We start from the raw sequence: 22,435 nt of genomic DNA, 5'->3' as shown, positions 1-22,435 counted from the left end.
CCTCCCTCATTCAGCACAGGATCTGGGGTCCCTGCTGGGTACTGAGCACTGGGGCTTCATTAGTGAGCACCCCCCAACCCACATGGTCACGTCCACTGTGGGAGGTGATGGGGGGCAGTCCTCACGGCTAGCTCTGGTGATGAGCACTAGGAATCTGCTCCTGGAAACAGGCCAGTCGCACAAGGAAAAGAATGGAGAGACCCGTGTTTAGCACCTCCTCTAGAAAAATCTCGTCCTGAAAAGTGATGAAAAGTAAGTATGTCCTAGACTTCATGCCATGTGAGTTCTAATGGCAGGTACGCCCTGATTCCTCGAACGAACAAAGAGTAAATCATCCAGTGTCAACTGGGGAGTTGTGACACAATTTTTCTGACCAAATGACAGCATTTCAGCCAACATCTCCTGGGCCTCCGAGTTTCCCCAAGGGTCTCTGTGATCCTTTGATCCTTCCATCGACCTCCTTGGGAAGCTCTGTCCTGTCCTCTTCCTTGTCTCCTGCCTCTTCTGAGACCCTTCTGTGGCTTCCCCCTCCCCCACTTGCCAGGGCCGCCCCTACCAGGATTCCCCATGCCCCTTGGCTGGGCGCCCGCATCCCACACTGAGCCCCATGAGCCCAGCGCCTTCTGCAAGGCCTGTGCGCTCCCTCTGGGGTCACTTGGCATCTCCCCTTACAGCGACCTGCATCGTCCTGTGCTGAGTCTCCTCTGAGCAGTCTGTGAGGCCGTCCTGTGCCCGTGTCACGGGAACAGAAGCGAGAGTCCAGAACGTCCAGACGACCCGCTCCCAGTTCCAGCGTGTGGAGCCTGGGCCAAGGATGGTCCACGAGCAGAGGAGGACTCAGACCCAGGGGGCCTGAGGGAGGATGTGGCACATTGAGCCCATAGGACGAGAGTGAGCAATGTGCGGGCCTGGTGCTCAGACCTGCTGGGAGACCACATTGCACTGACTCTGTCCACAGGGCTGGAGGTTTTCAGGGTATCCACCCTCCCATGCTGCAGGCTGGCAGTGACTGGCAGGGGAGGAGGCACCTGGTGCAGGATACAGCCCTCAGGCAGAGAGGAGGGGGCAGGCGCTCCCCCAGCAGCTGGAGGAACTCGGGTTAGCCACTTTCCCAGGCTGCAGCCTGGCAGTGGCTGGCAGGAGAGGAGGCACCTGGTGTGTGAGAGAGCCCTCAGGCAGAGAGGAGGGGGCAGGCGCTCCCCCAGCAGCTGCAGGAACTCGGGGTAGCCACCCTCCCACCCTGCCAGGCTGCAGGCTGGCAGTGACTGGCAGGGGAGGAGGCACACCTCGTGCAGGAGAGAGCCCTCAGGCAGAGAGGAGGGGGCAGGCTCTCCGCCAGCAGCAGGTGCACTGGGTCGGGCTGAGGGGGCATCATTGGACAGCAGTGCCTGCAGCTGGGGTCTCCACACAGAACCCCTCCTCAGCCTCAGCACAAGCTTGTCCAGATGACCTTTGTCCCCCAAACACAAAGTCTGACCCAGGACCCCCCTCAAGCCCTGACTCCCAATCCTTTCTACTCAACTCAAGTGACAAGAAATGGCCAATAGTTTAGGTGGTGTTGGGTGCACAGGGACATTTGTTTTTCTGGCCCATGCTGTAACGTTGCTGGCATTTTAAAGATCTCAGGGCTTTGATTCAAAAACGGCAGGATGCCGGGGACCCCAGACAGCTTTCTGGAAACCTGCCTCTGGGCCTTGCAGCCCTCCCATCCCACCAGCGCTCAGAATCCCACCAGCTGCTCAGAATCCCTCCAAGCCACAGACCCACAGTCTTGAGTCCTCAGATGGCCCAGGCGACGTGCCTTCAAAAAGTGATCCCGGTGGGGCTGCAGGACACACTGCGGATTCCAGCAAATCCCCCTCCCAGAAAGTGAGGGTACCACTGGACAAACTGTCCAAAACCAGCCAGGTCAGGGTTCCAGGAAGACACCAGAGGCACAGGAGTAACTGAGGAGCATCTGAAGGCCAGGTAGGGACAGTGAGAATCTCTGGTGTTTTTGCCTAGGGGCAGCTCTGGTCCCCCTAAACCCTCAGTGGAATGGCTTTACTGGGGCATTGGGGGGTGGGGGGAACCATGCCTGGAGGACCCGTGGCTCCACTGTCCAAGGTCGCCGACTTGATCAGTGCACAGGTGGGGAAAACCGGCCACACCCCGAAGAATTTCTAGAAACAGTAGCCATCTCAGTGGTAGCTGACCTGGGAGGTCAACCTTACAGCTGCCTGAGGTGAGATCGAGCCACAGACCAGCACACTAGCCAGAAATGGAAGAAGGAGAACCAGTTCTTCATTTCATAGTTTCTAAGTCACCGGTTTGTTCCTACGGTTAGTATATTTTGCATCCTGGGAAATCTCTGCCTGTCTAAGGTCTTGAAACTGTTCTCCTCATGTTCTCTGCTGGAGAGGTTCTTGCAAAATCTCTGGTTTATAGGTAAAAATCATCTGGAATTGACTTTGGTTGGCACACCCATGCTGGGAAAAGGATGAAGCTTCCCCAAAATACTAAAAAAAGAACTCCCGTATGATCCCACTATCAGGTAGACCTTTTCAGGAAATAAAGAGTTTCTCGAAGTAAGATCTGCATTCTCCCACCCAATCTCCCTGAGGAGGGGCGGCCACCCTTAGCGACCCTCCCCTTGAGGCAGGTGCCTCCCTGGACAAGGGGCTACCCCAGGGCTGGAAGGTCTCCACAGCAGCACATCCAATGTCCTGGATACTAGGAGACAGAGTACAGCACCAGGCCAGTGAGGGTCAGGACACACTACCCCGAATATGGCACCTTGGCAAAATAAACACAGAAGCTAAAAGAACTTTTGCATAGAGCAAAGCAAGAAGGTCTCTCTGACCCCCAGCCATCAGCCTTTTTTCCCTTAAGCAGGTCAGAAGACTGCCATGTGGAACTTTCTCGCCCCGGACCACAGAGATGACGTGCTTATCACCAGAGTCAAGGAATTTAGGACCACGGGGTCTATACACACACACCTGGTTAAACTAACCCTTATCTTCCTAGTTACTTCTTTACCGTTTACGAGCCCTAGTCCAAACCCCTGCGTCTGTCAATTCTTCACACACTTACTGCTTCTTTGTCTAAAAGGTAGAAGAGCTGTCTGCTCCAGTCACCTCTGCTGGTCTTCATGGTCTTGTGAGGCTCCCACCAAAGCAATCAATACATTTTGCTTGCTTTTCTCCTGTTCATCTGTCTTTGTCAATTTCCAGACTCAGCCGGGGACCTTAACAGGGTTGAGGACAACTTTGTCCTCTCCTGCAGCTCTGTGGGGCAGGGGGTGGGGAGTCAGGAAAATCCATCCCATCTTCCTGGCTTTGGTTAAAACCGACCTCTGCTGGGAAGGAGCACAGGACTGTGCACGGCTGGGGGAGCCAGAGAGAGGCACGTGGAACATGTAGGAGCTACCTGACCCCCAGCCGGGGGACTTGGCCCCAGTGACAAGTCCAGGGTGTGATTATGAATATTATAATGGAAGCATCCTGAACATCAGATCTTCCCCACTCCAGGCCTCATGATTGCTGCTCGTTGTAGTTGCTACTGTTGGCTTAGTGACTTTTCTGAACTCACTTTGTCAAGTCTGTATTCTTTGCTGTGTGTGGCAACTGAATCCCTGTGCTGTTAACTCAGTGGTCAGCCAGTGCCTGGGCAGAGAGGTCACCCCTGTTTCCGAGCTATGGGCTACAGACTGGAAGTCCCCACAACCTCCTCTTCAGGTTTGAATAATCTGCTCCCGTGGCTCATGGAACTCAGAGAAACATGTTACTTACTAGATGACCAGTTCATTAAAAGGACAGAACTCAGAGCCAGGCAGCTGGAATCGATGAGCAGGGCAAGGTGTGTAGAAGAAGCTCGGGGCTCCCCCGCTCTCTGAGTTAAAGAGGCCTTTGCCCACCTCCACTCTGACCTTCGTCTGTACTTCCTAACTGATGACGTCCTTCCTTCGGGCTCATCTGTTAACTCAAGTGAAAGACCCGGTGGGCACCAAAATGACTCCTCAAGTAATAACCACTGCTGATGTCCTGGTGATTCTTGGGCACAGCCATGAATCTCAGCTTCTTCATGATGGGGCGCAGCCCAGCAGCTGTGGATCCCACAGGTCCTCCAGGGGCAGCCCAGCAGCTGTGGGTCCCACAGGTCCTCTCGGGGACAGCCCAGCAGCTGAGGGTCCCACGGGTCCTCTGGGGACAGCACCTTAATGGGCTTATGGTCCAGCAAGTACCTGTTCAGGTGGCTCTCATTGTGCCACACAGCCTCAATCCCAGTGACCAGGTTGACCCCCATTGCCTGGTGACAGGCCAAGGTCAGTCGGTGAACCTCTACCACCGACCCCGCAAAAAAGGTCCTCATGTAGTAAAAGTCGCCCTTGTCCCTGGGGATGTGTGCCTGGGACTGTGACCAATGCTCGTAGCTGAAGTCTTTGCGGGCTGCCTGGTAGAAACCGGGGTGCAGGATGCCAAAGACGGGGGACAGGATCTCCATACTCACGTGGTCGCAGAACTTCATGTCCACCTCTGTGAATACCAGGTAGTCCACCTCACGGAGGAAGTGTGGAATTATTCTTAGAAAATATATTGTAAGCCCTCAGGAGTGATTGTGGAAGCAGCTGAAAGGTCAACAGCGTTCCTGTTCTCAGACTATTGAACGCAAGGGCCCAGTAGGAGCAGGATCCCATGATCTCCAGGGGCAGGGCACAGTAGTTAGGAGCTAGGAAAGAATGTAACCCTCAGGTCCCCTTTCTGCACCTGGTGCTTGCTAGCACAAACATCCCACTTTTCCCTTATCCCATGACTGCCTCCCTGAGTGCCTGCCCCTAGGGGAGGGTGCAGGACTGCTTTACCGTTTCAGGATACTTGCCATCCCTTTGTCCTCCTTTCCCACGCTTTGAGCAACTGCCCTTGCTTTTCTGATAAAAAAATGAAATAAAAGCAGAGGCAGCCCTGCATGGTCACTCAGCTGCTGGGCTGCCCCCATCATGAAGAAGCTGAGATTCATGGCTGTGCCCAAGAATCACACATGTTTCTCTGAGTTCCATGAGGCACTGGAGCAGATTATCCAAACCTGAAGAGGTTGTGGGGACTTCCAACTCATGGCAGGTGGGGACAGAACCTTCAGGGGGTCAGCCAGGGGAGGGGACCCGCAGGGTTTGCCCGGGAGCTCAGCACAGGGGGAGTGTTCCTGGCTCCAACATGCTGACTGTGGGGCTGCATGGGTCACAGGGTCACCTACCCTAACCCTAACCCCTAACCCAACCCTAACTCTAATCAAACATCATGCTCAATTTAGAGGACTGACAGCTCTACTCTGAAATCACAAACAAGTCCATCATGCTGGCTTTCACTCATTGCTCAGTATCGTACTGGAAGTTCTACCCAGAATGATAAGGCAAGAAATCCACATGTGAAAGAAAACAGTAGAACTACGTCTATTCAGAGACCAGAGATGACATCATCTTATATAGAGAGCTTCCTAAACAATCAACAAAAAATGATTACAGCCAGTTAATATCAACACACAAAAATCTCTCTTATTTGTATACATTAGCCATGAATCATCCAAAAAATAATTTAAGAAAACAATTCCAATTTAGGGAACATTAACATTGACAAAATACTCAGGAATAGATGTAATCAAGGTGCAAGGCTTGTACACTGAAAATTACAAAACATTGCTGAAAGAAAGGGAAACCTAAATAGATCTGAGGACCCCATGGTGATGAAAAGACATACTATTGATAAGATGGCAATAGTACACAATGCAATGTGGAAATTCATATCACTGTACCCTTTGTATATATACAAAGGTTGGCATGAGTGCGGCCAGGTGGAAGGCACTACTGGGGTGTGGAGATCGATGACACATTCTTCTGGACAGCAATCTGTCCGCACTTGGTATGAGTAAGCACACAAATCCCATGGCATGACACTCCTGCCCCAGGTCAGTTTGAGGGCTGTAGGAGGGTAGCTGGGAGGGAGCTCATTGCAGCTTTGTGTGTGGGAGTTAGAAGCACCTTCTGGCCCATCATGGGGGTGATGATATAATGAACAGGGATCAATACTAAAGCTTTCCTAAGCAAGGGGTGCAAGCACCAGATCTATAGCTGGATAATATGTACATAAATGAAAAGCACGTATACACAAACCTCACTGCATGACATACAAGGGTACATGCAGAACCAAAAAGGCATTAACTCAGGCGTCCAAGAGGCCTGGGGGGACATTAGAAAGGGTAGGAAATGGAGGGAAAAATAAAATAAAAACCAGGCGGGAGGATGGCATGTTCAAAGAATTGTGAAAGGGAAAGAGATTTTACAGTTTTTACATCCACAGTTCAAGCTTTTCCTGACAGAATCGGAAGATCCAACAACACTGGGTCCGGGTGCCATGCAGCCGCAGTCCACTGTCGCATGGGGCCACATCTGCTCTCCAGTCTAGCTGTGCCACCCACAGCCTCCCTCATTCCACACCACAAGTCTGGCCCTGCAGACCCCTGAGGTTGCTTCTGCTTGAGGACGTGAGTTTGGGGGAGGGGGGCTGTTTGTTTTATTGCCGCATACTTGACACACAAGGTCACACTGGTTTCAGGTGTCCCACGTAGAGATTCGACAACTCTCTGTAATACTGTGCTCACCCCAAGGGGAGCTCCTACCTGAGGACATGAGTTTTGATGCCAAGGACCAAACAACAAGGTCAGAAGGCAGGATCAACAGGTGCATTCTGGCTGCAGAGGGAGCAGCTGCTTGTCACTGGTGCTGGGGCAAGATCAGGTGGGAGCTGGACCATTCTTGGCAATGCATCTGAAAGCGCTCTTGGGTGGATCACAGATGACATGGGTGTGGAGAGTGAGGCAAGCGGAAATGGGGAATAAGATCTGCATTTCACTCTTAATTAGCTCAGGAGGTGCTGATCCTGCTGGCAGAGACAAGGCACACTGACAGAGTATCTCCCAGTGTGAAGACTTTGAGTGCCATCTAGGACATGTTAGGTTTTAGATGCCCTTTAAGGACTCTCACAGCACTGGGAATTCTGCTATAGAAACAGACAATTGGACAGTGTTTTTTCTGAAACACCAAGAGAGGTGTTTAACTCCTTCAAGGTGAGAGCTCTTTGGGACTTCCAAACCCCACTGTGCCATGATGCAGTCACTGACTGCTGAAGCCCAGCCTTAGCACATCCATACTTATGTAGAAAGAACACAGCCCAGCTGGCTCATATTGTCCTGCATTTCCAGGACTGGAGCCTTCTGGGGGGACACCACAATCTCCCAAGTGCAAAAGGGGCCTTTGCTTGCTGCGGCCCAACCTGGAGGGCTGAAGTGCACCATGACACCATGGCATAAGGAGGACAAATGTACCAGGAGGATGTTGCCATCTGTGTGAACCAACATGGCCCTTTTCGGAGCAGAGGTGGATAACATTTAGTCAAGACATGTGGACCCCAAGCAAGTCAAAGAGACTGAAGGGTAGTGCTGTCCAGTGGAGCGCTCAACCCCCCATGCAAGATCTTCCTAGACCAGAACAACACGAACTTCTCAGAGCACCAGTTTGTACAAAAAGGATGGATTTCCCCACCGAGAATCTGAGAAGCAACCACTAGGTATGAGGTAGGGAAGCTCAGAGATGTGGTTGAGAGAGATTTCTGCCACTCCCAGGAGAAGGGTCACAAGAGAAAGTGTGTTACTGAGTCCAGTCTGGGAACCACACAGCCTGAGATGATATCTGAGCGCAGGATCTATTAATGATGGGGCAGGCGGCTGGGATCTCCAAGGAGAGTCCCAGCTGGAGGTGCACAGAGACAGCACAGAGATGCCCACTAAGGCCTCAGATATGACCAAGGCCATCCAGAGAGAGGGTATAAGAAGACAGGAGGGCACCTACTGCAAGACACAAACATGACTGACAGGCAGGGGACAAAGGCCTCTGAGGAGAGCAGCCAGAGAGTAAACTGAAGGCCAAGGGCAGAAGAGGTTTCAGGAAGGAACTGGCAGTCTCACGATCAAAGGGGAAAAAAAATACAACTTATATCAAAAATAAAGGGCTAATCTTTCTAATATATAAAAACCAAGAAGGGGTACCTGGGCGGCGCAGCTGGTTGAACGGCTATCTTAAATGCCTTATAAAAACAGGCAATTTACTGGCTGTGTTTTCTCCTGCCACTAAATACAAATCCAGTAATTGTTTAACTTTGAAAGCTTTTTGGTGTGAGATTTGATACTTAAACAGAATGCAAAAGACAGAAAACACTCATAACGGCACCAACCCAACAAAAGAATCTTATTTTTACATGTTAACCTTTCCTCCTGCCCGTGCATAGCCACTTTCCCCATGAGTCCTGAAAGCTTTGTTCTGAAGTAGGATTTTAATGTCCACAAGTTAGTCCACTGACAAAGGCCACCAGAAGACTAACGGGGGCTCAGCTCCTGACCCAGAACTGCAATTCCTATCAGTGTATCTTGTCTTCACCAACTACCTCCGTGCCCCCTACTGTCAGAAACCGCTTAACTCAACCAAGAGGACACGTGCAAGCCTCCTTGACTCGGCAGTGACCACAGCGACCACGTTCATCGGTGCTCTGAAAATCAAGGTAAGGGGTAAAGAGGCCAACGCAAATGAATCAGGCAGATGAGTAGCACTGTTCAGCGTTCACTGTGTGCTGGGCCCGCTCCTAAACACTCCGTATGCATCCCCTCCCCGGGTGTGCCCCCTCAGCACAGCCAGCACCACTGGGCAGGCGACCGAGGACCCCAGAAGCGCTCCAGGCTTGCTCCAGTCACGGGGCTGAAGAACACCGCCCTGCACTCCCAGCCAGCAGTTGTCCCAGAACCTCTGCCCTCCCCACACTCTGGCACCTCCCCACACTGCCTCGGGGCACAGGTGTGTTGGCGGGCTGGAAAAGCAAGTGGCCAAGGGACGGGCTCAAACCCCACGACTAGACTCCTTGGCGCCCGATCCACCTGACTTCCCAGCGTCGTGGTGAGATTTCCACCCCAGCTCCTCCTCTCCCTGACCCACGTTTCGGGACGCTCGATGCCCATCGCTAGTCACCAGCGCGGGGTGAGGATCACAGGTCCAAGCCCGCTGCCGTGACACAAAGTTGGGAAGAACCGAAGTGCCCGTCGGAGGGGCGGTAAAGGAGTCCCGGGCGCACAGCCCGTGCGGGCCGCGCGCGTCTCTAGCGCTACCACGGGAAAGACGCTGTGAGGTTTAACGTGGGGGGCAGAGCAGCACCACCACGCGTGGGGGGAAACATGCACAGATGCACGGACCCCAAAGCGCCTCTCCACACGCGACTTCTGAGCTACCACAGAACAGTCGCGTCCGCCCCCCGTCCCCGTGCAGGACCTGACAGCCGCCATCTCGCCAGTCATCGCATTCCCTCCTGAACCCGAGGGCCAACCCGCCCCGTGGCCTCCCGCCACGGTGACAGACAACACAAACCTCATAGGCGACATCCCTGCCAAACGACCGGCCTGAATCTCATCAGGAGGATACGAGACACCCCCGTTGAGGGGCGCCGCTCAACAGCTGGCCTGCCCTCCTCAAACGCCCTGGCGCCCGGGAACACGGTGCACGCTGGGGCCCCCTTGGCTGACGGGGAGGACGGGCGGGGCGACACACACTGCGCACATCACTGGGGCGACTGGCAGGAAGAGAATGTGCACCGCGGATGAGCTGAGTGCACCATCTCGCTGTGCAATGTTCTGACGGTGTTTCTGTGCTTGGGAAACAGACAGTGATGCTCTCAGGGGTCCAGGGGTCCAGGGTCTCCAACGGACTCAAACGGTTCGGGGAAAGCACGCAGACACACAGGCACACGCACAGGATGAAGACAGGACTCGCCTGTATCGTTCTTGCAACTTTCTTCTACATTTGAAATTACACCAAAATAAAAAGTTTAAGACGACACGTGCATCGTCGTCATGTGCGTGATCTGACCCCAGCACCCTCAGCAGCTCAGCGTTAAGAGAACGAGAGGCCTCCCTTCCTGTCCCTGGAAGAAGACACCTGGAATCACGCGAAGGAGGGAAAGCAGGCCTGGGGAAGAGGAGAGCGACACATTTTTACCGCACATCCTCTGCTGCCGCGTGACTGTCTTACGTGTGCGTGAGCAAATCAATCAGGAAAATGAAAACGCAGAAACTCGCGGGAAGGAACCCTTCTGCACCCACAAGGGGAGCAGCATCCTCAGGGACGCGGCCTATCCTTCAGCTCCATGCTCGCTCCGCCTCCGCCCGCCTCCCTGCTGGGCAGCCCAGCCGCGTGCCTCACGCGCCACCTGCTGGCGGAGGGGGCACTGCTGCCGAGGCGCGCCAGCCCTCCGTGCCACCCTGGCACCCACCCTCCACCATGCGTGATCTCGTGACCGCGGCCACATCCCACCTTCCGGAGAGCCCCCGCAGCCAGCAAGATGCCCGATGCAGCGTGGCACTCCGCAAAGATGAGACGTACCGAGGAAAGGACGCAGCTTCGAGGGGAAGCCCAGCAAATGGACTTGGAGGCGAGCACCCGCCTCAGAGCTTGGTGGCAGAGCGGCCCCGCGGCCATGGTGACCCCCGAGAACCACACTGCTGACTGTACGGCCCCCTGCTGGCCCGCCCACCCCACCCCCGCCTGGGCTCCCGGGGTGTTCACGGCCTATCCCACACTTTACACCAAGGAAGGTGTAAAGTCAGCAGCACTCAGGACCCCGGTCACCAGCTCTGTGTCCCCGTGAAGACTCTGAAAAGCAGGGACACTAAGCTGGCCAGTCCTGTGGAGCAAACCAGTTCAGCCCCAAGAAGCCAAAGGAGTTCAATCGGAGCATTAAAAAATAGAACAGAACAGAAAATACCGGATCAATGGCCCCGGAAGCCCATGACCAACACACAGCTGAAGTAAACCTCAAGGACAAATGGCTCATCTCTGTGACTCACGCAGGACGGCACAAACACATCGCCCTCTGACAAAGTAAACCACACGTGGGGGCGCAGGTGCACGTGCCCTCCGCCAGCGGGGGACTCACCGAGGTCTGTGATCGGGCCGGCAAGGAGCTGCTTGAACTTGTCGAGCCGGGAGGCCTCTCGTTCACTTAACGCTGAGCTGCTGAGGGCGCTGGGGTCAGACGTGCCACCCACGGCGGCCGCCACCGAGTGCGGGAGAGACTGGGACCGCTGCAGAGGAGCAGTGTCACCGGCGCTGTCTGGGGAGAGAGCGCGCAGGGGGTGAGGATGGCCTCCTGGACCCCCCCCTACGGCCCTGTTCCCCAGTAAGAAGGCTCCCACCCGCGCCACCTGCCCTTCGGGAACGCCACCGTGCCACAGCCATCCCCTCCTCCCCTAACCGGCCAGTGCAGACCCGCGTGACCGGAGCAATAAAGTGAAACTAGTGAACACCCAAGAAGCCCACTGGCCTTATTGGTAGAGCGTTACTCCCTGGGAAAACAGACGTGCCTCACACAAAAGCAAAACGACAATCAGAAAACTCCAGACCCCCCCGGCTCCCCCACTGCTAGCAGGCCTGCCCAGGTGACACAACCCAAAGATCTGCTGGTGCCGGTGGGGCTCACCTGGGCCTGAGCACAGAAGGAAGCCACCGAGCCACACGTGGAGGAGCATGAAGCCCACAAAGGCACTGCACCCCTTGGATCTCCCCAAGCCCCATGAGGGAGGCGGGCAGGGACCATCACCAAGAGAAAGCACAGGAAGCTAGAGCGCATGCAAGCAGGGGAGGGGCAGCAGGCTGCAGGCCTGCCCAGCACCCCCCGCCCCAGGGCACCACCTACCACCACGCACAAAGGCCCACCGACAGGGACACACAGGGCCGAAGTGAAACCGTGCGTTAAATCCAGGAACCCGGACCAGGAAGAGCCACAGAAAAGAGCCCAAGGCCCAACACCCACTCAGAAAGAGCCACCAGGGACCAACGAGGGGCCCACAGGAACAGGCAGCACCAGGCTGTACACCCCCAGGTCTAAATACCCTTGAATGGTCACATCTCCCAGAACTGAAATTTAAAGTAGAGGAAAAAACCAACTCCAGGAGATGGGGCGGGAACCAAACAAAGTGAAGAAAACATGCCGGCTCCTGGCCGCCGCTGTCAGACTCCCACCGACCCCCTCCTTCCCGCAGAGCTGACTCATTACCCTAAAATCGAGGCCCGGAAAGGCTTCACACAGAAACCCTCAGGCTACAGAGGAGCAGTGTCTGGCCCAGTTAAGCTTCCAGAAAAGCCTGTAGAGGTGGGCGCGTCGAGGTGAGAGCAAGTCCCAGCCCCTCCGCAGGGCTGACCCCTCGCTTGCAGGAGGTGTCCCCACCGGCCTGCCCTCCGGGAGGCCCGGGGCAGCGATGCTCAGACCCCCTCCTCCCCGCCCTCAGAATCTGCCACTCCGCTGTGCGTCATGATTCCTCAGGAAAGACGATGGGCGGGAGGAGGGATTCCTCGTTCTAACGCGGAACCAAACGTGCTGAGTTTTACTTCTCCGCCATCTTAGAGAGCATCCCTGTGATCTACTCCGACATGTAAGGACCACGTCGTCCTGAGCAGAGCACACATCCGGTCCCCCTCTAAGATGGGACGTGCAGGGTTTGCAAGGCACAGTGATGCCCCCTGCCCCCCGAGGAAGCAGGAAGGTCAACAGCAGGTCTCCCTGCTACTGTAAGTGGAAAACACATCAGTGTCCCCCTCCGGGGCAGCCAGTGTCCACCCAGGACCCACTTGCAGCTCAGTCCCCATCAACGATGGACAGTCCTCCCCAGCCACGCCCACTGAGCCCTTCGCAGCCAAAGGCGCAGGCTCCCCATTACGCCAGCGGCACCCTAGACCAAGCAAAGGGCATCTGACTTCAGATACAAAGGTACAGATACCTCAGACACTGATTAAGAAAGTCAGGACAGTCGAAAGGTAAGCAGGAGGCGCGGGGAAGGCCAGCCGGAGACCCCTGCTGCAGCATCCCAGAACTTTCAGGCTGCCATCTACCCAGGGCTGAAGGCCAAAGGCGAGGGCAGCCAGCAGGCCCTGTGGACGCTGCGTGGGGTGACGTGAGCTCCCACGGTGGCGCACCATAAAGGGACAGGCACCGACACAATGCCGGCAGTGGGAAGGGCAGGCAGCACTCTGATCACACTGGGCCCCGTGAAACACAGCGTCCAGGCCCCAGAAACACAACTCCGCTCCGAGGAGCACAGTCACATGAAATGGCACTCACAGGTCCCTCACCTCAACAGAGGCCTGGCCTGGCCCTGCGCCGTGGGGCCGGTGCAGGGACAAGAGTGGGGCAGAACATGGAGGAGGGGAGAGCCCGCGGTCACCAGGCCCTGAAGACACCTCAGTTTAGCTCAGCAACATTCACGTAATGACACAGGACCCCAAAGGGAAACAAAGGTAATGGGACATGGTCCCTGCCTTGGGGGAACTTGCAAACCACGTAGATGAGGTGTGCAGTCAGCCAGCCCAGCCCACCCGGCACCTCCCCTCGGCTGGGATGGCCCCTCCTCCTAAGCCTGGAGCCTCACCCTACGGGTAACCTTAGAGACATCACCTCCTCCCTGAAGCCTTCCCTGACACGTCCTGGCCCTCCTCAACAAGACTGAACTGGGACTTCTACCCGTGGGTGCTTCTGGGTCCTGTCCATCACTCCAAGGCTCCATTCCACCCAGGGAGGTGAAAGACTCAGATCCTTGTGTTTCCCCACTAGACTGCCCGCCAGTCAACACATCTGCGCCGGGCCCAGCCCAGTAAGAATGAGGGCTGACGTGGTCGTCTTAGCGCCAAAACCGAGTAAGCCATCCCCACGACTAACAGCCCACCAAGGGAACTGAACACAGGCCCACGAGTTCTGCGCACCACTGCCAGCCACCCGTGGGGTCGGCCCCCTGAGAGGCCACCTCGGGCTCCAGAGCGGCCCTCTCCCCCTTGGCACTGTGCACGGTCGGGCCAGAGAGTCCCCTGGGGGCCAGGCACCCTGGTCTCTGCCCACTTCATGCCAGGAGCACACACTCCCTGCCCCAGATGTTAACAGGAAAGGTCCTAACACAGGACCTCATGTCCCCTGGGGGCGGCATCACCAGCGAAGAGGCCCTGCTCTCTGTGGGGAGGTCAGCAGCTAGCAGCAGGCCCTGGCCTCAGACGCCCTGGACTTGAACCCTACCCCACCGCTCAGCATGCTGGGCGAGCCACGTGACCTCCCTATACCTCCCCCGTAAGCTCTCTCCTAGACTGGCTGCAAAGTCAGAGGGATCTGTTCATGACGAGGGCCCGAGACAGTCTCTGCCCCACAGTAAGCGATGGACAAACACTAGCTGCTATCATGAAATGAACTGCTCACAAAAAGCCTGCTCAGAAAGCAAAGCAAAGATGGTTGATGCGCAAGCGGGTGGAGGCAGAAGGCAAGCACAGTAATCGGCCCCTTCCCCAGCATGAGCCGCTTGGGGCATCCTTCACCTGGCTTTTACAGGAGGAGGCCACCCCAAGGCTCCCCACCCTGGCAGGATGCAGCCCAACTGCATACCTGGCCATGGGCTGAATGCTGTGAGGCCCCAAAGTCCGTATGCGCAAGTCCTTCCCCAGACGGGACGGTGTTAGGAAGAAGGGCCTCAGGTTTAGAGGAAGTCAGGAGGGTGGGGTCCCCTGATGGGATCGGTGCTCCTGAGGAGTCACGAGACAGTCTGTTTCCCCTCTCTAGTCTCCCCCATGTTGGGATACTGTGAGAAGGCAGCTGTCTGCGCCCCGAAGAGAGCCAGGACCCAACCGTGTTGGCCGCCTAACCTGACTTCTGGCCTCCAGAACGAGGAGACCTAACTTTCTGCTACTCATGCACCATCGGCCTGTGGTGCTCTTCGCAGCAGCCCCACGGCCTGAGAGAACAGGAGCCTGCCCGCTCAGCCGAGATGGGCCCCCACCTCTACGGGTGCTGAGGCCCGCCCCCCAGCAACTGCTCAGATGGCAGGTGTCACAGAGGCTCTACCCAGGCCCCAGAGGCGTGGGGCACAGCAGAGGGCAGAGGAATCCGGGGCACCTGCCAACTTGAACAGGCACCCAGGCTGAGGGCACTGCCCGGCCGGGGCGCGCAGGCGGTAATCGGCATAGGATGCGTCAGTCTCGGGGAACCTCGACCCACTCGCAGAAGCCCTAACCAGGGGACTACTGCACATAGAATTCACGGCTTTTTTACCATGATTCTTTAGTCTTTTAAAGTCAATTTTTTTAACTGTCCTTTTGTCTTTTTATTTCTTTTTGAATTTTTCTTTTTCCCTTTTTCAACCAACATCTTATCAATCCCTTTTATAAAAAATTATTTTTCATTTTTAGAGTCATATTCTATCCTTTCATAGTAGTTACCCATATTTTTGGCTTATATATATATAAGTTGTTCTCTCTTTAAAATTTTGAGATAGTTTCTTCTAACAGATTAAAATATACCCTAAATCTCTAGTATATGGTGCTTTCTATTCCCCTGCCTGATCACATCCTCTCCCTTTTTTTTCTCTTTTTCTTTTTTCTTTTTTTAAATCCTCTTCTTTCTTTTTTCAAACAACTTCTTATCAATTCCTTTTATAACATTTTTTATAATTTCCATCTTTACAGTCATATTCCATCCCTTCATCATATCAACCCTTACTTTTGTACATATATAAGTTTTTCTTTCTTTAAAATTTTGGGAGGCACTTTCTTCTAAAAGACCAAAATACACACCAAATCTGGTGTGTGGCACTGATCTATATACCATATAGATCATATTTGATCATATTCTGGTTTTCCTTTTGTTGTTGTTGTTTCGTTTTGTTTGTTTTTGTTTTTATCTTTATCTTTTCTTTTTCTTTTTCTTTTTTCTCTCTTTCCCTTTCTTATCCCACTGCTTTAGGTCTTTTCTGATTTGTTTAGAGTATATTTTCTGGGGACGTGGTTATTCTGCTAGCATTTTGTTCTCTCATTAATCTATTCTCCTCTGCACAAAACGACAAGACGGAAAAAATCACTGCAACAAAAAGAACAAGAGGTAGTACCGACTGCCAGGGACCTACTCAATACGGACATTAGTACGATGTCAGATCTAGAGTTCAGAATCATCACTTTAAAGATACTACCTGGGCTTGAAAAAAATATGGAAGTTATTAGAGAAACGCTTTCTGGAGAAGTAAAAGAGCTAAAATCCAACCAAGTAGAAATTAAAAAGGCTATTAATGAGGTGCAATCAAAAATGGGGGCGCTAACTGCTAGAATAAATGAGGCAGAAGAGAGAATCAGTAATATAGAAGATGAAATGATGGAAAATAAAGAAGCTGAGAAAAAGAGAGGTAAACAACTACTGGATCACGAGGGCAGAATTCGAGAGATAAGCGATACCATAAGACGAAACAACATTAGAATAATTGGGATCCCAGAAGAAGAAGAAAGAGAGAGAGGGCCAGAAGGTATAATGGAGCAAATTATAGCAGAGAACTTCCCTAATTTGGGGAAAGAAACAGGCATGAAAATCCAGGAAGCACAGAGAACCCCTCTCAAAATCAATAAAAATAGGTCAACTCCCCGACATCTAATAGTAAAACTTACGAGTCTCATAGACAAAGAGAAAATCCTGAAAGCAGCTCGGGAGAAGAGATATGTAACCTAAAATGGTAGAAACATTAGATTGGCAACAGACCTATCCACAGAGACCTGGCAGGCCAGAAAGGACTGGCAGGATATATTCAGAGCACTAAATGAGAAAAAGAGGCGGCCAAGAATACTCTATCCAGCTAGGCTGTCATTGAAAATTGAAGGAGAGATAAAAAGCTTCCAGGACAAACAAAAACTAAAGGAATTTGCAAACACAAAACCAGCCCTACAGGAAATCTTGAAAGGGGTCCTCTAAGCAAAGAGAGACCCTAAAAGCAACATAGACCAGAAAGGAACACAGACAATATATGGTAACAGTCACCTTACAGGCAATACAATGGCACTAAATTCCTATCTTTCAATAGTTACCCTGAATGTAAATGGGCTAAACGCCCCAATCAAAAGACACAGGCTAACAGACTGGATTAAAAAACAAGACCTATCAATATGCTGTCTGCAAGAGACTCATTTTAGAACCAAAGACACCCCCAGATTGAAAGTGAGGGGGTGGAAAACCATTTACCATGCTAATGGACACCAAAAGAAAGCTGGGGTGGCAATCCTTATATCAGACAAATTAGATTTTAAATCAAAGACTGTAATAAGAGATGAGGAAGGACACTATATCATACTTAAAGGATCTATCCCACAAGAAGATCTAATAATTTTAAATATCTATGCCCCTAACATGGGAGCAGCCAATTACATAAGGCAATTAATAACAAAAGCAAAGAAACACATCGACAACAATACAATAATACTGGGGGACTTTAACACCCCCCTCACTGAAATGGACAGATCGTGTAAGCAAAAGATCAACAAGGAAATAAAGACTTTAAATGACACACTGGACCAAATGGACTTCACAGACATATTCAGAACATTCCACCCCAAAGCAACGGAATACACATTCTTCTCTAGTGCCCATGGAACATTCTCCAGAATAGATCACATCCTAGGTCATAAATCAGGTCTCAACCGGTACCAAAAATTGGGATCATTCCCTGCCTATTTTCAGACCACAATGCTTTGAAACTAGAACTCAATCACAAGAGGAAAATCGGAAAGAACTCAAATACATGGAGGCTAAGGAGCATCCTACTGAAGAATGAATGGGTCAACCAGGAAATTAAAGAAGAATTAAAAAAATACATGGAAACTAATGAAAATGAAAACACAACTGTTCAAAATCTTTGGGATGCAGCAAAGGCCGTCCTAAGAGGAAAGTATATAGCAATACAAGCCTTTCTCAAGAAACAAGAAAGGTCTCAAGTACACAACCTAACCCTACACCTAAAGGAGCTGGAGAAAGAACAGCAAATAAAGCCTAAAACCAGCAGGAGAAGAGAAATCATAAAGATCAGAGCAGAAATCAATGAAATAGAAACCAAAAGAACAGTAGAACAAATCAACGAAACTAGAAGCTGGTTCATTTGAAAGAATTAACAAGATTGATAAACCCCTGGCCAGACTTATAAAAAAGAGAAGAGAAATGACCCAAATCAACAAAATCATGAATGAAAGAGGAGAGATCACAACCAACACCAAAGAAATACAAACAATTATAAGAACATATTATGAGCAACTCTATGGCAGCAAATTAGATAACCTGGAAGAGATGGATGCATTCCTAGAGATGTATCAACTACCAAAACTGAACCAGGATGAAATAGAAAACCTGAACAGACCTATAACCACTAAGGAAATTGAAGCAGTCATCAAAAATCTCCCAAAAAACAAAAGCCCAGGGCCAGATGGCTTCCCAGGGGAATTCTACCAAACATTTCAAGAAGAATTAATACCTATTCTTCTGAAACTATTCCAAAAAATAGAAACGGAAGGAAAACTTCCAAACTCATTTTATGAGGCCAGCATTACCTTGATCCCAAAACCAAAGACCCCATCAAAAAGGGGAATTACAGACCAATATCCCTGATGAACATGGATGCAAAAATTCTCACCAAAATACTAGCCAATAGGATCCAACAGTATATTAAAAGGATTATTCACCATGACCAAGTGGGATTTATCCCTGGGCTGCAAGGTTGGTTCAACATCTGCAAATCAATCAATGTGATACAATACATTAACAAAAGAAAGAACAAGAATCATATGATCCTCTCAATAGATGCAGAAAAAGCTTTTGACAAAGTACAGCATCCTTTCTTGATCAAAACTCTTCAGAGTATAGGGATAGAGGGTACATACCTCAATATCATAAAAACCATCTATGAAAAACCTACAGCAAATATTATTCTCAATGGGGAAAAACTGAGAGCTTTCCCCCTAAGGTCAGGAACGCGGCAGGGATGTCCACTATCACCACTGCTATTCAACATAGTATTGGAAGTCCTAGCCACAGCAATCAGACAACAAAAAGGAATCAAAGGCATCCAAATTGGCAAAGAAGAAGTCAAACTCTCACTCTTTGCAGATGATATGATACTTTATGTGGAAAACCCAAAAGACTCCACCCCAAAACTGCTAGAACTCATACAGGAATTCAGTCAAGTGGCAGGATATAAAATCAATGTACAGAAGTCAGTGGCTTTCCTATACACCAACAACAAGACAGAAGAAAGAGAAATTAAGGAATCCATCCCATTTACAATTGCACCCAAAACCATAAGATACCTAGGAATAAATCTAACCAAAGAGATAAAGGCTCTGTACTCAGAAAACTACAAAATACTCATGAAAGAAATGGAGGAAGACACAAAGAAATGGAAAAACGTTCCATGCTCATGGATTGGAAGAACAAATATTGTGAAGATGTGAATGCTACCTAGAGCAATCGACATATTCAATGCAATCCCCATCAAAATACCATCCACTTTTTTCAAAGAAATGGAACAAATAATCCTAAAATTTGTATGGAACCAGAAAAGACCCCGCATAGCCAGAGGAATGTTGAAAAAGAAAAGCAAAGCTGGCGGCATCACAGTTCCAGACTTCCAGCTCTATTACAAAGCGGTCATCATCAAGACAGTATGGTACTGGCACAAAAACAGACACATAGATCGATGGAACAGAATAGAGAGCCCAGAAATGGACCCTCAACTCTATGGTCAATTCATCTTCGACAAAGGAGGAAAGAATGTCCAGTGGAACAAAGACAGTCTCTTCAACAAATGGTGTTGGGAAAATTGGATAGCCACATGCAGAAGAATGGAACTGGACCATTCCCTTACACCACACACAAAAATAGACTCCAAATGGTTGAAAGACCTCAATGGGAGACAGGAGTCCATCAAAATCCTAAAGGAGAACACAGGCAGCAACCTCTTTGACCTCAGCCGAAGCAACTTCTTCCTAGAAACATCGCCAAAGGCAAGGGAAGCAAGGGCAAAAATGAACTATTGGGACTTCATCAAGATAAAAAGCTTTTGCAAAGCAAAGGAAACAGTCAACAAAACCAAAAGACAACCGACAGAATGGGAGAAGATATTTGCAAATGACATATCAGATAAAGGGCTAGTATCTAAAATCTATAAAGAACTCAGCAAACTCAACACCCAAAGAACAACGAATCCAATCAAGAAATGGGCAGAAGACATGAACAGACATTTTTCCAAAGAAGACATCCAAATGGCCAACAGACACATGAAAAAGTGCTCAATATCGCTCGGCATCAGGGAAATCCAAATCAAAACCTCAATGAGATACCACCTCACACCAATCAGAATGGCTAAAATTAACAAGTCAGGAAACGACAGATGTTGTCGGGGATGCGGAGAAAGGGGAACCCTCCTACACTATTGGTGGGAATGCAAGCTGGTGCAGCCACTCTGGAAAACAGGATGGAGGTTCCTCAAAAAGTTGAAAATAGAGCTACCATATGATCCAGCAATTGCACTACTCGGTATTTACCCCAAAGATACAAAAGTAGGGATCCGAAGGGATACGTGCACCCCGATGTTTATAGCAGCAATGTCCACAATAACCAAACAGTGGAAAGAGCCAAGATGTCCATCGACAGATGAATGGATAAAAAAGAGGTGGTATATATATACAATGGAATATTATGCAGCCATCAAAAGGAATGAGATCTCGCCATTTGCAACGACGTGGATGGAACTGGAGGGTATTATGTTGAGTGAAATAAATCAAACAGAGAAAGACATGTATCATATGATCTCACTGATATGAGGAATTCTTAATTGCAGGAAACAAACTGAGGGTTGCTGGAGTGGGGGGTGGGATGGGAGGGATGGGGTGACTGGGTGATAGACACTGGGGACGGTATGTGCTCTGGTAAGCACTGTGAATTGTGCAAGACTGTTGAATCTCAGATCTGTACCTCTGAAACAAATAATGCAATATATGTTAAGAAAAAAAAAAAGAAGAAGGTAGCAGGAGGGGAAGAATGAAGTGGGGGAAATCGGAGGGGTAGACGAACCATGAGAGACGATGGTCTCTGAAAAACAAACAAGGTTCTAGAGGGGAGGGGGGTGGGAGGATGGGTTAGCCTGGTGGTGGGTGTTGAGGAGGGCACATTCTGCTTGGAGCACTGGGTGTTATGCACAAACAATGAATCATGGAACACTTCATCTAAAACTAATGATGTAATGTATGGGGATTAACATAAGAATTAAAAAAAATGTGTAGACTTGATTCATGGCCCAACGTATCATCTATTTGGATAAATATTGTAGGACCACTGGAAAATAATGTATTCTGCACTTACTATATAATGTTCCATATATGTTAATGAGGTCCCATTTGTTACCAGTGTTTTGTCTGCTTTTTCTATCAGATATTGAGAAAGGTATATTAAAATCTTCAAACAATGCTACTCTAGTCAACATTGCATTGGAGAATCTCCGAAGTGTTATAAGCCAAGAGAAAAAAAAGGAATAAGAATTGAGGAGCTCATTGTGACTATTCACAGATAATATGATGGTGTACATAGAAAATTCAAAGTAGTCTATTAATACACTATTAGATTTAAACATGGAAAACTTGCAAATCTTAGAACCAAGGAAGCAATCCAGAAAGCAGCCAGGGGGAAGAGATTTCTTACATATGGAGAGAGGAACATCAGATTAATGTCACACCTGTCCATAGGGACCTGGCAAACCACAAAGGGCTGAAAAGGCATATTCACGGTACTACATGAAAACAAGCAGCCAAGGATACATAGTTAGGGAAATGTTGCAAAAGAAAACTAAACCTGGGGGCATCACAATGCCTGACTTCAATCTATATTACAAATCTGTGACAGGATGGTATTGGCTCAAAAACACATAGATCAATGGAACAGAATAGAAACCCCAGAAATGGACCCTCAACTCTATGGTCAACCAATATTTGACAGATCAGGAATGAATATCCAATGGAAAAAAAGACAGTCTCTCCTATAAATGGTGCTGGGAAAATTGGACAGCCACATGCAAAAGATTGAAACTCGACCATCCTCTAACATCATTCACAAAGATAAACTCAAAGTGAGTGAAAGACCGCAATGTGAGACAGGAGTCCATCAAAATCCTAGGGGAGAACAGAGGCAGTAACCTCTTCAACATTGGCCACAGCAAATTCTTTCAAGACACGTCTCTGAAGGCAAGGGAAACAAAAGCAAAAATGAACTTTTGGGACTTCATCAAGATAAAAAGCTTCTGCACAGCAAAGGAAACAGTCAACAAAACTAAGAGGCAACCCATGGAATGGGAGAAGATATTTGCAAATGATATTACAGATAAAGGGCTGGTATCCAGGATCTATACAGAATTTCTCACACTCAACACCCAAAATAGTAATAATACTAATACTAATAATCCAATCAAGAAATGGGCAGAAGACATGAACAGACATTTCTCCAAAAAAGACATACAAATGACTAACGTTTAACATCACTAGCCGTCA

At 50.2% G+C, this 22,435-nt stretch overlaps 1 protein-coding gene across 1 annotated transcript in view; it reads right to left on the bottom strand.

Moving 5' to 3' along the window:
• LOC135362152 (alpha-mannosidase 2-like) overlaps positions 1-11,592 on the bottom strand; it is a 96,697-nt gene extending 85,105 nt beyond the window's left edge. The window contains exons 1-3 of the mRNA XM_064575589.1: positions 11,544-11,592; positions 11,001-11,177; positions 4,175-4,514 (exon numbers count right to left, since the gene is read on the bottom strand). Coding sequence (XP_064431659.1) covers positions 4,175-4,514; positions 11,001-11,177; positions 11,544-11,592 — 566 coding nt within the window. The remainder of the gene's footprint in view (positions 1-4,174; positions 4,515-11,000; positions 11,178-11,543) is intronic.
• Positions 11,593-22,435: the final 10,843 nt, after the last annotated feature.

Source organism: Mirounga angustirostris, unplaced genomic scaffold, assembly GCF_029215605.1.
Source record: "Mirounga angustirostris isolate CCGP_5_RB_7025 unplaced genomic scaffold, mMirAng1.0.hap1 SCAF_12, whole genome shotgun sequence".
In the NCBI taxonomy this organism is placed as follows: Eukaryota; Metazoa; Chordata; class Mammalia; order Carnivora; family Phocidae; genus Mirounga; species Mirounga angustirostris.
This window is presented reverse-complemented; position numbering and strand designations above follow the sequence as displayed.